This window comes from Pan paniscus, chromosome 16, assembly GCF_029289425.2.
Source record: "Pan paniscus chromosome 16, NHGRI_mPanPan1-v2.0_pri, whole genome shotgun sequence".
Classification (NCBI taxonomy): Eukaryota; Metazoa; Chordata; class Mammalia; order Primates; family Hominidae; genus Pan; species Pan paniscus.
Genome location: NC_073265.2, coordinates 53,656,518 through 53,670,394, shown reverse-complemented (window position 1 = coordinate 53,670,394; position 13,877 = coordinate 53,656,518). Strand labels below are relative to the sequence as shown.

The 13,877-nt window shown below is 40.7% G+C and overlaps 1 protein-coding gene across 2 annotated transcripts in view; it reads right to left on the bottom strand.

Annotated features, from left to right (window-relative positions):
- Positions 1-13,877, bottom strand: part of TRIP4 (thyroid hormone receptor interactor 4) — a 68,164-nt gene that overhangs the window by 35,811 nt on the left and 18,476 nt on the right. For both annotated transcript variants that reach the window (XM_055098285.1, XM_003827953.5), the window contains exons 6-9: positions 13,603-13,732; positions 10,234-10,449; positions 5,855-5,981; positions 1,336-1,523 (exon numbers count right to left, since the gene is read on the bottom strand). In XM_055098285.1, coding sequence (XP_054954260.1) covers positions 1,336-1,523; positions 5,855-5,981; positions 10,234-10,449; positions 13,603-13,732 — 661 coding nt within the window. The remainder of the gene's footprint in view (positions 1-1,335; positions 1,524-5,854; positions 5,982-10,233; positions 10,450-13,602; positions 13,733-13,877) is intronic.

The window sequence follows — 13,877 nt, the reverse complement described above, 5'->3', positions numbered from 1 at the left end:
GCGAATCACGATGTTAGGAGTTCAAGACCAGCCTGGCCAACATGGTGAAACCTCATCTCTACTAAAAATACAAAAATTAACCAGGTGTGGTGGCAGGCGCCTGTGATCCCAGCTACTCGGGAGGCTGAGGCTGCAGAATTGCTTGAACCTGGGAGGCAGAGTTTGCAGTGAGCCGAGATCAGGCCACTGCACTCTAGCCTGGGTGACAGAGCAAGACTCTGTCTCAAAAAAAAAGAAAGATAGAAACACTCCAAAATGCTAATAACAGCGGTTTCTTGGTGTGGGATTATAGGTAATCTTTCTTTTTCTAGCTACTTTTCTGTGCTTTACAGTTTTCCATTTACATGGATAATAAAAGCCAAGAAAAACACTATTTTTAAAAACTGAATTAAGAAACAAACACACCGGGCGCGGTGGTTCACGTCTGTAATCCCAGCACTTTGGGAGGCCGAGGCGGGCGGATCACGAGGTCAGGAGATCGAGACCAGCCTGGCTAACACGGTGAAACCCCGTCTCTACTAAAAATACAAAAAATTAACCAGGTGTGGTGGCGGGTGCCTGTAGTCCCAGCTACCTGGGAGGCTGAGGCAGGAGAGTGGCGTGAACCTGGGAGGCGGAGGTTGCAGTGAGCCGAGACCGCGCCACTGCACTCCAGCCTGGCAACAGAGCGAGACTCGGTCTTTAAAAAAAAAGAAAAGAAAAGAAAAGAAAAAAACACAAGACATCACGGAATAGTAAGCTATTAAATATTATTATCAGTAACAGGTGTAACTCAGCTGTATAATACCTCTACTTATCTCAATTTCCCCTACTTTTGTAGAAAAGGATTTTGTAATAAAATAGTTTCTCAATATTATTAGCCAGATTAATAGTTAGATATATGGACAGGAAAATAAAATCAGTTATGCTGGTATCTTAATAAGTAAATAGGCATCAAAACTATGTTTCAAATAGGATCAAATTATTAAGGTTGCTTAGTAGTATATTCCAAAGCAAAGCCAAGAGAAGATTTTTCAATAGATTTCCTTCCAAAGATGAAAAAATTAGTCTTCTATCTTTGTTATGACTTTGTTTCTTAGCCTTTTTATGCTCAGTTTGTTTAAGCCATTCAGTACAAAAACTACTACTATATTTGTCAATTTAAATGTTTTGAAATTAATTTTAAAGTATACTGCTACCAAGTCAGTAACATGAATATGTTGTTCAAAGTTCTATTTATTGAAGAGTATTATAAATCATCACTAGATTGAGGAAAACTAATTCCAATTCATATTTCTAAATTAAATTTATGTCACTCTAAGATCTTCCACTGCCCAGATTCATTTTTATTCTTACCTTTTAATCCCTCTGACAAGCAGAGAAGCCCAGGGCTGATGTACAGAGAGGCACCAGCCACCATCAAAGCCTTCCTGAAATTCTTGATCCTGGATTCGCAACTGGTGCTGAAATGAGTTGAACTCTAGTCCAAATCCTGAAGAACGGAAAGCCTTCTTCTGTGAGGCTGCACCTATGTGGTCAACCCACTATACAGAAAAACAAACATACAGTTCTGTCTTATAAGGCAAGAATCTGGGGTAGGTAGACAAAATGATGCGAATGCTAATAATGAGGAAATCATATTGGGAACATTTTTCTTAGAAAAATATAACCCAGGCCGGGCATCGTGGCTCACGCCTGTAATCCCAGCACTTTGAGAGGCCAAGGCGGGTGGATCACTTGAGGTCAGGAGTTGTAGGCCAGTCTGGCTAACATGGTGAAACCCCATCTCTACTAAAACTACAAAAATTAGCCGGGCATGGTGGCAGGTGCCTATAATCCCAGCTACTCAGGAGGCAGAGGCAGGAGAATCATTTGAACCCAGGAGGTAGAGGTTGCAATGAGCCAAGATTGTGCCACTGCACTCCAGCCTGGGCAAGAGAGACTCTGTCTCAGAACAACAACAACAACAACAAATGAAAAATAATCCCATCTTTGTCTGCAGTAAGGCCAAAAGGGTAGAGATAGTATACATTCAGTAGAAGTCTCAGGTATGATAACAAGGCCCATCTTAAAGAATAATTAGAACGTTGAAATCTCCATACAATGCTTACTAATTCCAGCAACAGCACAAATATCAGACCAAAAGAGCTATAATTATTTCCAATTTATACTTAATGATCCATACTTGGTTCTGGATAATTTTTCAATAGAATTCTGTGAGCTAAATGAAAGTTCAACATTTTGGTCCACAATTCTGCATGTGCTTAGGGGCAGTGTCACATGCTGGCACCATGACAAAGCCAAACAGATGTTGTCAGGTCAGAGGCAGCAGTTCTGACTACTGGATGCATGAAATATTCTCTTACCCTGAAATGAAGAACTTGTCTCCTGAAAGAGAGGGTGGAGGACTACTAAAACAGGGCTCCCATCATATAAAAAGAATAGAGAATTATAAGGTACAGGTAATTATAGGAGAGTGAAGAGTCTTGGCAACAGTTCAGACAGAGAATGGCAAAGGTTAATGTTTCTTCCAGAGCAACGATACCATGTGCTCCAAAATTAAAATTTAAAAATAAAGGCAATTAGCATGATGATATTTGGGGTTATCTTTTTTAAAAAATTAATAATTTATAAAGCTGAACACAGTGAAGCATGCCTGTAGCTTCACTAGCTACTCAGGAGGTGAGGCAGGAGGATCACTTGAGCCCATAAGTTCAAGGCCAGCCTGGGCAACATGGTGAGGTCCTGTGTCTTTAAAAATAATAATAAGGGCCAGGCATGATGGCCGATGTCTGTAATCCCAGCACTTAAGGAGGCCAAGGCAGGAGGATCGCTTGAGCCCAGAAGTTTAAGACCAACCTGGGCAACAAGGCGAAACTCCTTCTCTACAAAAAAATATACAAATTAGTAAGGTATGATGGCACGTGGCTACTGTAGTCTGAGCCACTTGAGAAGCTGAGATGGGAGGATCTCTCGAGCCTGGGAGGTGGAGGCTGCAGTGAGCTGTGATCATACCACTGCACTCTAGCCTGGATGACAGAACAATATCCTGTCTCAAAAATAAATAAAAATGAACATAAAATAACTTATAGGAAAAAACTTCTAGTAGTAGTCGAAACCCTAGGCATTTAACCCCTAAAGATTTCAGTTTTTCAAACTGGAAAAGGATGAAGTTGGACTAAATAAATTTCTAAGGATCTTTCTGCCATACAATTTTATGATTCTTGTCAATTGTGGCATATCTTAAAAATACACATTTTTACAAATTAAATACACATTTATTGAGTACTAACTGTGAAAAGCACATTAACTAGGGAGACATAAAATATGAAAAAGATACGGTTCTTGCTTGCAAGGAACTTAAAAGCCTAGTGGAAGACAGACACATAAATAACTATTCAAAACATAAGGCAGAATTGACTACATACTAAAGAGGAGATAGAAGTTTTTACAGAGGACCAAAGAGGAAAAAGAATTGATCCATTATAGGGTAAATAAATAATTTCCTTAAAAAAAATTTTTTTTGAGACACTGTCTTGCTCTGTTGCCCAGGCTGGTCTTGACCTCCTGGCTTCAAGTGATCCTCCTTCCTCAGCCTCCCAAAATGCTAGGATTACAGACGTGAGCCACCACACCTGGCTGGAAATAAATAATTTCATAAAATGTTGGTATGTGAACAATCTTGAGGCCCAAATTATTTTTTCTATTTCTACTACAGCTGTTCCCTCTAATTACACAGCCACTTTCCTAAATTAATTCCTCATTATCTTTTGATAATACTATTAAAGAATCTGCCAGCAGGTCTCTTCATCTACATTTTTAGTCTTTATGATGATAATTATTTTTTTTTAGAGATGGGGTCTCACTGTGTCATCCAGGCTGGAGCGTGGTGGCTTAATCATAGCTCACTGCAGCCTCCAACTCCTGGTCTCAAGTGATCCTCCCACCTCAGCTTCCCAAGTATCTGGGACTATAGATGTGTATCACTACATCTCAGGCCCGGCTCCCACTTTTGGTCTTTAAATAACTCTCTACTGCTCCACTAGTGCTTTAATACTAATTTGGGCTGGCATCATCTTTCCACGGTGCTATTGCAATGACTACCTTGGCAATTTCTCAGCTTCTAATCTTACTTACTCTTCCCTCCAATCCATTCTCTACGTAGGCATGGAAGCCATGCCAATCTTCTGTTAAAATTCTTCCAGAACCCTTCTTTGCCTACTTTAGGGCAAAACCTAAACTCATTAGCATAAGACAAAAAATCTTTCATGATCAGATGTTGCTTACTGTACTGGGTTGAGTAGTATCCCCCCAAAATCAATGTCCACCTTCATGGAATCTGTGAATACAACCTTATTTGGAAATAATCTTTACAGGTGTAATCAGTTTAAGATGAGGTTATATTAGATTATAGTAGGCCCTAAATCCAATGACTTGTATCCTTGTAAGAGGAGAGAGCACACAGTGACAGAGACACACATGGGGAAGAAGTCCATGTGAAGACAGAGGCAGAGATTAGAGTGATGAGCTACAAGGCAAAAGACACCTAGAGCCACCAGAAGCTTAAAGAGGTAAGGAAGCATTCTCCTGTAAAGCCTTCAGAGGGAATGTAGTCTTTCCAACACCTTGATTTCGGGCTTTTAGCCTCCAGGTATGGGAGAATAAATTTCTGTTGTTTTAGGTCACCTAATTTGTGGTACTTTGTTACAGCAGCCCTAGGAAACTAATACACTTATCAGTCCATAACAATAGTTAATTACTTGTGATTCCCCAAACCTGCAATGCTCTCACGCTGCTGAGCCTTTGTATGTGTTGTACCTTCTGCCTGGAAATTCCCTCTCCAGATTTGTGTGCTTGGAAATTCCTATATCTATATCCCATGTTTTTGTGTACACATGCCTTTGTTCCTACAATTCATTCTGCCTGGAATTTTTTTCTCCACCATTCCCAAACATATATTTTTCAAAAATATTTGCTTTTTTTTTTTTTGAGACAGGGTCTCACTCTGTCGCCCAGGCTGGAGTGCAGTGGCATGATCATAGCTCACTGCAACCTCTGCCTCCTGGGCTCAGGTGATTCTCCCGACTCAGCCTCCTAAGTAGCTGGGACTACAGGCACCACGCCATCATGCCCAGCTAATTTTTGTATTTTTAGTAGAGACGGGGTTTCGCCATGTTGCTCAGGCTGGTCTAGAACTCCCAGGCTCAAGCAATCTGCCCACCTCAGCCTCCCAAAGTGCGCCCGGTGAATATTTACTTTTAATGAATGCCAGCTTCCCTATAAAACCCATTGATAGCTGGGCACTTTGGGAGGTTGAGGCAGGTAGATCACGAGGTCAGGAGATCTAGACCATCCTGGCTAACACGGTGAAACCCTGTCTCTATTAAAAAATACAAAAAATTCGCTGGGCATGGTGGCGGGCACCTGTAGTCCCAGCTACTCAGGAGGCTGAGGCAGGAGAAGAGCTTGAACCTGGGAGGCGGAGGTTGCAGTGACCCGAGATCATGCCACTGCACTCCAGCCTGGGCAACAGAGTGAGACTCCATCTCAAAAAAAAAAAAAAAAAAAAAAAAAGAGAAAGAGCATTAACAAAAGAACCATGGAATTTCTGTCTAAATTTCTATAGTACTTAACAAAACCCTTTCTTGGGAAATACTTGGAAGATAAAACAAGTCAATTTGTCAGAAGTACTGCAATAAAAATGGAAAAAGTGTGGGCCAGAGAATAAGGTTGGCAGGTGTGTTGAGAGAGCTGATTGGTACAGGTGTATTGAGAGAGCTGATTGGTATCTAAAGTCTATGAAATAGACATACTTAAAAGAAGGCAAAATTGGGGCCAAATTTCTTATTAACAGTTAGAGCAAAGGTCCACTAACCTGGGGAGGGGACTGGTACATGTTGGGATTTACCAGAACTCCCAAAGGCTCTTCAGAAGATCTATCCAATTTGGTCAGTGGCTGGTTCAAGGTTCCATTGGCAATGGCCTGTATTGTCTCATCTAGTCTGTGATAATAAACCAAAAGGATGCAACAATTGGTAATGTTCTATGCTCAGAATGCTTACCACCAACATAAAATGCTTTAATAGTAATAAAATTTGGAATATAAAGAGGAGTCTATGGATGACCTTCCCTACTCCCCACTCCAACTTCCTTCTCACACCAAAAACCCTAAGGAATATGAGTTAATGAATATTGCAGAATGGCCAGGCACAGTGGCTCACTCCTGTAATTCCAGCACTTTGGGAGGCCAAGGAGGGCGGATCACAAGGTCAAGGGATCGAGACCATCCTGGCCAACATGGTGAAACCCCATCTCTACTAAAAATACAAAAATTAGCTGAGCATGGTGGCACACGCCTGTAGTCCCAGCTACTCGGGAGGCTGAGGCAGGAGAATCACTTGAAACTGCGGAGGAGGTTGCAATGAGCCGAGATCGTGCCACTGCACTCCAGCCTGGGCAATAGAGTGAGACTCTGTCTCAAAAAATTTAAAAAAAATAAAAATAAATAAAATAAAAGTTCCAGAATACCAAGAAAATACATAGGGCACGCTACAGTCATTCACCTGCTCAACAAGATCATTAAACATGCCAAGACCAGAAAAGCTGCCTAGAGGCCAGGAATGGTGGCTCATGCCTGTAATTCCAACACTATCATAGGCCAAAGAGGGCGGATCACTTGAGGCCAGGAGTTTGAGACCAGCTTGGGCAACATAGAGAGACCCTGGTTCTACAAAAAATAAATTAGCTGGGCATGGTGGCTCACACCTGTAGTTCTAGCTACTTGGGAGGATGAGATGGGAGGATCACTTGAGCCCAGGAGTTCAAGGTGCCACTGCCCTCTAGCTTGGGCAATAGTCAATAAGGCCCTGTCACAAAAAGAAAAAAAAAAGTTGCCTAGGAATACCCTGACCCACAGAAGAGTATTCTACGGCAGCTCATCTTCTCAATACAACCTATACAGTTATTCCTCTGCCTACTCAGCAGTCCTTTCTCCACTCCTTCTTGCTAGTCTGCATTCTATCTTTGCTTGAAGGCTCAGAAGTTATAAAGAGGTACCCTACTGGCCCAGCACAAAAATGCTTAATCCTTTCTCTAAGGTCCTATAGTACCCACTATCTAAACAATCATTGGATACATCCCCTTTTATCCCATGCCTATGATGTTGGCATTGGATATCTGGCTCTAAACCTATAAAAGAATGTGATGATTTTCATTTAAAGATTGTGGAAACCTACTGGTTAGTTAGTAAGAGATCATAAGCCCTGAAGGAACCCTATCTTAATTCATTCTATAGCTCTACAGTACTTGCTACTCTATTCAATACTCCTGTTGGATGCTTGACAAAACGTTTGTGGATAACAATAGTTGTGAGGCACAACATAATGAAAAGCTTCAACTAACAGGAAAGGCTAAACTTGACCTTCAATTCAATTCAATATATGTTTGTTAGGAATATCTCATATATAAGGCAGCTTAAAAGGTGGGGAAGACATTGTTCCTGCCTTCAAGAGGCCTTTTTTTTTTTTTAAAGAGGCTTTCAATCCAAGTGGCAGATTTAAGAAAGCCGTATAGATGATGAATCACACATGAGGGGATGTAATAATTACTATGAAACAGGCACAATCCATTTAGTGGTTATTATTCCATCATCCAACATGTTGTATCATGTAGGTTCAAGGGAGAGGTAGGTATGTGAAATGCAAAGATTGGGGGAGGAATTTCCAAACCAAGGAAAAATCAGAAACAAAGGCCTGAAGCTTTTAAAAAGTATAAGAATTTGTATGATGAGGTAAGTCTAAAATAGCGTGGGGAGAGTGAGGTCTGAAAGAGAGGAATAAATTTGACACAGTATAATGATAAGTATATCCAGAACTCTAGAATCTCTATGAAAGAAATAGTAAAAAAGCAAATGAATACATTTTTAGAACACTCAAACTTACTAACATACAACTGAAGCAAAGGAATGTGAATAAAAATTAGAATGAAATACTATTTTTCATGTCTGAGAATGGCAAATTTTTAAAAAAATCTTTGACAAGGGAAAAGGAAATTGTTATCTTGATATGTGGTGTGTAGCTGATAAGTCAAAAGTATGCACAATTTAGTGCCGGGCGCGGTGGCTCACGCCTGTAATCCCAGCACTTTGGGAGGCCGAGGCGGGTGGATCACGAGGTCAGGAGATTGAGACCATCCTGGCTAACACGGTGAAACCCTGTCTCTACTAAAACTACAAAAAAAATTAGACAGGCGTGGTGGCGGGCGTCGGTAGTCCCAGCTACTTGGGAGGCTGAGTCAGGAAAATGGCGTGAATCTGGGAGGCGGAGCTTGCAGTGAGCCAAGATCGCGCCACTGCACTCCAGCCTGGGCAACAGAGCGAGACTTCGTCTCAAAAAAAAAAAAAGTATGCACAATTTAAATATTCTCTTCTAAAAAGTTGTAACTTTTTTGTTTATGTATTTATGTTAATAGACTTTTTTTTTTAAGGTGGGGTCTCGATATGTTGCCCAGGCTGGTCTTGAACTCCTGGCCTCAAGTGATCCTCCCACCTTGGCCTCCCAAAGTGCTGAAATTACAGGTGTGAGCCACCGCACCCAGCCTTAGGCTTTATTTTTTAGAGCAGTTTTAGGTTCAGAGCAAAATTGAGAGGAATATACAGAGGTTATCCACATTCCCTGAGACCTCCCAAATACATAGCCTCCCCCATTATTAGCATCCCTCACCAGAGTGGTACATTTGTTACAACTGATCAACCTACATTGACACATCATTATCACCCAAAAGCCATAGTTTACATTAGCGTTCACTCCTGGTATTGTACAATTTATGGGTTTGGACAAATTTATAATGACATGTATTTACCATTATAACTACATACAGAGTAGTTTCACTGCTTTAAAAATCTTCTCTGTGCTCCTTCTATTTATTCCTCCCTCTCTTCTAATCCCTGGAACTACTGAATAGTTAAAATCATACAGTATGTAGGCTGCATCATTTTAATACTCCCATTCACAGTAACAGAATATCCCCATTTTCCTATACCCACACAATATGCAATATTATCTTTTAAAAAAAATTTAAGCCAAATTTGATGAGCCAAAGAAAATTGATATATTGTTTTAAAATCTGTATTTCCTGATTGCTAGTTAAACATCTTTTCAAATGTTACTGGCTATTTGTACTTCCCCACTTGTAAATTGTTTTTAGTTTTTGTCCATTTTTCTGCTGGAGTTTTTGGTTGTTTTCTTTTAATTTGCAAGAGTTCTTACTTATATAGTATGGATATTGTTCCTTTGACTGTTAAAACCACTTAAAATATTTTCTTCCAACTTGGTACTGTCTTTTTTATTTAAAATATCTTATATCTTCATGACTTCAGGATTTTGTATCTTGCTTAGGAAGAGCTTTATCACACCAAGACTATAATTATATTCTCCTATAATTCTGTATTTCTTTCTGATCCCTTTATATTGTTTATATTTAACTCTTTAGTGAAACTTATTACAGCATCATAGAATGGTCTGAGATAAAGACATTACCTAGATTTTTTTCTAAACAGGCAATTATCCCAAAATAACATATTTAATTATTTCTTTAGCGATTAAAAATGTTAGCTTTATTGATTACTAAACTCACATACATATATACACACACCCGTGCACACATACAAACACAATGTAAACATACCAATCTCTTTCTGGATTCTGTTTCATTGATCTATTTCTGTGCCCATACTATATCTCATTGTTTTAAAAACTTTTTTTTGCTGAGCATGGTGACTCATGCCTATAATCCCAGCACTTTCAGAGGCTGAGGTAGGCGGATCACTTGAGGTCAGTAGTTTGAGACCAGCCTGGCCAACATGGTGAAAACCTGTCTCTACTAAAAATACAAAAATTAGCTGGGCATGGTGGTGGGCACCTGTAATCCCAGCTACTCAAGGGGCTGAGGCAGGAGAATGGCTTGAACCTGGGAGGCAGAGGTTGCAGTGAGCCAAGATCAGGCCACTGCACTCCAGCCTGGGCAACAAAGCGGGACTCCATCTCAAGAAAAAAAAAAAAAAAAACCACAAAAATCAGTAATTATCTGGTAGGAGTGTTCATTTAAACATTTTTTCTTAGCTATTCTTAACATGTTTTCTGTTCCAAATAAACACATTTTTTAAATCAACAAAAATAAAAGATCCACTAGAAAGGGAAAATCCTTTATGGTCAACCTATTCCTTCTTTGAGACCCTTTCTAGTGCTGCTCACTTACCTGCTATGATACTCTGCTAGTGAATTTTCTTCTTCCAGGATCTTCCTTCCTGCAAAGTCAATGGTGACCTTCTTAGAAAGTCGAGAGGCGTGTCGAAGTTCTCTCAGCTCCTCCTCTCGCTTCTGCAAGGTTTCCCGCTCAAGTTTGGACAACCATTGGTTAGAATCACTGGCAAAGTAATCTGACTCATCATCAATGACTTGGGTCCTTCGAATACTGAGAAAAAGGGAACACATGGTAATTAGGTAATCTGTTGACAAATAAGGACCGATTATTGGAAAACAGTTTCAAGGTAACTTAATATCTCAAATATGTTCCAAAATCAGGTCAAGCTCTGCATATGTTTTATCTCCAGTGTAGGCTCAGCTCCTAGAACTTATCTCAACCTCAGGCAAGAAAAGACACAGCACCATAATACACTTTCCTTCTACCTTTCATATTAGTCCAGCCTCTACCTTCTGAAAGCTGGGCTTCAGCCTGGTTTTGCTGCATCTGAGTTCAAGTTTGACAGCTTACTAAGTATCCTAGTCCCTCTGTAACTGGGATCCAGCCTATTCTTGCTAGGCTTATTTGCTTACTGGAGTTCTATGCTGAAGTCTCAGTTCTGTAGCTTAACTATTTACCTTTTTTTTTTTTTTGAGACAGAGTCTCGTTCTGTCGCTCAGGCTGGAGTGCAGTGGTGTGACTGCCTCCTCAGTTCAAGCAGTTCTCTGCCTCAGCCACCTGAGTAGCTGGGATTATAGGCGCAACACCATGCCTGGCTAATTTTTGTATTTTTAGTAGGGATGGGGTTTCGCCATCTTGGCTTGGCTGGTCTTGAACTCCTGACCTCGTGATCCACCCACCTTGGCCTCCCAAAGTGCTAGGATTACAGGTGTGAGCCACTGTGCCTGGCCAACTATTTACTCTTAAGACATTCTATTACCCTACTACTATATGTCATTACCTATACCCCACTTTGCAGGCTCTCACTAATGCACTGGGGCCAAGTTCCAAAATATGACAATTAGGCCTATCTCTAAGATCATACTGACAGAGAAACTAAAACCTGGAAGGAATCTTGATGGTCTAACTCTCTAATTCTACATATAATAAACCTGGGGCTCATAGAAGTTGAGTGATTACTCCGATGTCATAAATCCAGTTAAGATTAAGTTTCCCCATAATTACAAATAGTGACATAAATAGACATAAGGGAAATACTGAAGTTAGATTCATATATTGGCTTCAAATTTTCACACTCAGCTAGAATTATAAAAAAATTTTGTCAGCCGGGCACGGTGGCTCACACCTGTAATCCCAACACTTTGGGAGGCTGAGGCGGACGGATCACAAGGTCAGGAGATCGAGACCATCCTGGCTAACACGGTGAAACCCCGTCTCTACTAAAAATACAAAAAAATTAGCTGGGCGTGGTGGCGGGTGCCTGTAGTCCCAGCTACTCAGGAGGCTGAGGCGGGAGAATGGCGTGAGTCCGGGAGGCGGAGCTTGCAGTAAGCCGAGATGGCGCCACTGCACTGCAGCCCAGGCGACACAGCAAGACTCCATCTCAAAAAAAAAAAAAAAAAAATTTGTCTTCTTAGGCCAGGCACGGTGGCTCACACCTGTAATTCCAGCACTTTGGGAGGCCGAGCCTGGCAGATCAAAAAAAAAAAACAAAAATAAAGCAGACTTAGAGTAGAAACTTTTTTAACAGTACTCTGGAGGAATTTTTTTGTTTTTTTTGAGACAATCTCGCTGTGACACCCAGGCTGGAGTGCACTGGATTAATCTCGCCTCACTGTAACCTCCACCTCCCAGTCTCAATCAATACTCCCACCTCAGCCTCCCAAGTAGCTGGGATTACAGGCATGTAACATTACTCCTGGCTAATGTCTGTATTTTTTGTACAGACAGGGTTTTGCTATGCTGCCCAGGCTGCTCTCAAACTTACAGGCTCAAGCAATCCGTCTGCCTTGGCCTCCCAAAGTGCTAGGATTACAGGCGTGAGCCACTGTGCCTGGTGGAAATTGGTCTTATACAAAAACCTAGATAATGAAACTGGTATCCATGAATACACCAGCAAAACAGCAACAATAGGGAGAGACCCTTTTCCACTTTGTTTATCAAAAAGTAAGTGCACTCTATTTCTATTTCTATTATTGTAATTTTTTTTTTTTTTGAGACAGAGTCTCACTCTGTTGCCCAGGCTGGAGTGCAGTGGCACAATCTTGGCTCACTGCAAGCTCCGCCTCCTGGGTTCATGCCATTCTCCTGCCTCAGCCTCCCGAGTACCTGGGACTACAGGCACCTGCCACCACGCTTGGCTAATTTTTTTGTATTTTTAGTGAGATGGGGTTTCACTGTGTTAGCCAGGATGGTCTGGATCTCCTGATCTCGTGATCCACCTGCCTCGGCCTCCCCAAGTGCCGGGATTACAGGTGTGAGCCACCGTGCCCGGCTTCCATTTCTATTTCTAATAATACGTTTTACTGAGTAGGGTGAAATGTGATACTGAAAGGATGAAGAGTGAATATGAGTTATACACCTTGTGATGGGTTTATTTAAGGAATAGTTTTCTAAATCTTATCTCATGTATTCATAGCAAATGGTTTGGAAGTAGCAGGAATGTCCCATCAAAAGATTACAATGTCAGCAACAGACTCTCAGGTTACAAGAGATTCAGGGTCTCTCTGAGGACCCTCAGAGTCATTTGAGAAGGGAGCATATAAATCCTATCCAAACATTTTTTACCACTAACTGGTTTTCAACAAATATTTTTTTCAAAAGAAAAAAAAAATGTAAGTAAGGAGGAAGTCAAAAACAGAATTATCATAAATCTATCTCCTAAAGAGAAGTCAATGGGCTAAACAATAATAATGCAGTAGTATAAAGCTAATTTAGTTGCATTTTAATATACTGATTATTGAATCAAAAAACAAATTTAGTCAAAGTAAAGGACAAGGGTAAATCATGCCTTCCTATGATAGGGCATAACCTGTGTTCTCCCAGAGGCAATTCCTTACAGATTCTCCAGAGCCCAGCCTAACAGTTTGCAAATAACAGGTACTCTAATACAGGTGACTGAATGAATGGCTACAAGTAAAACAAGTGGTGAATTCTGTCAACTCACGTAACTGTCCAGGGGATATACTAACATTTGCCAGGAATCAAAAAATGCTACAGGACAGGATTCTTTTCGTGGGAGCCTATATTATTCAAACGTGGATTAAAAAACAAGATGTAGGCCTCCTATGTAGAGCATCCGGCTCTTCTTTTACTATAAACTCTTTCACACTCCACTTTGAGAAGGTATCAAGTACCAAAATAACGGCCAGAATCTGTGGATTAGTTTATTTCTTAGCATTTGTTATTCTAACCCTTTCATACCTAGTTCTGTCAAACTCTAACAGTTTGTCTTTATGCTTGATAGCCTTCTCCAGACCAGACTTAATTCGCAATTCTTGATGAGGAAGAAGGTCCTTGGTAGAGATGTCCACCTTTCCAGAATTCTCCACTCCTGAAATTCAATAAGGAAGTCAAATGGTGTCAGCCTCTAAATACAAATTAGTTGTACCAGTGTGCAACAAAGAACAAAACATCAGAAGATCTGGTTCTGGCCTGATGGCCTGGAGCCTTCATTTCAACAGAAAACAAGTACACAG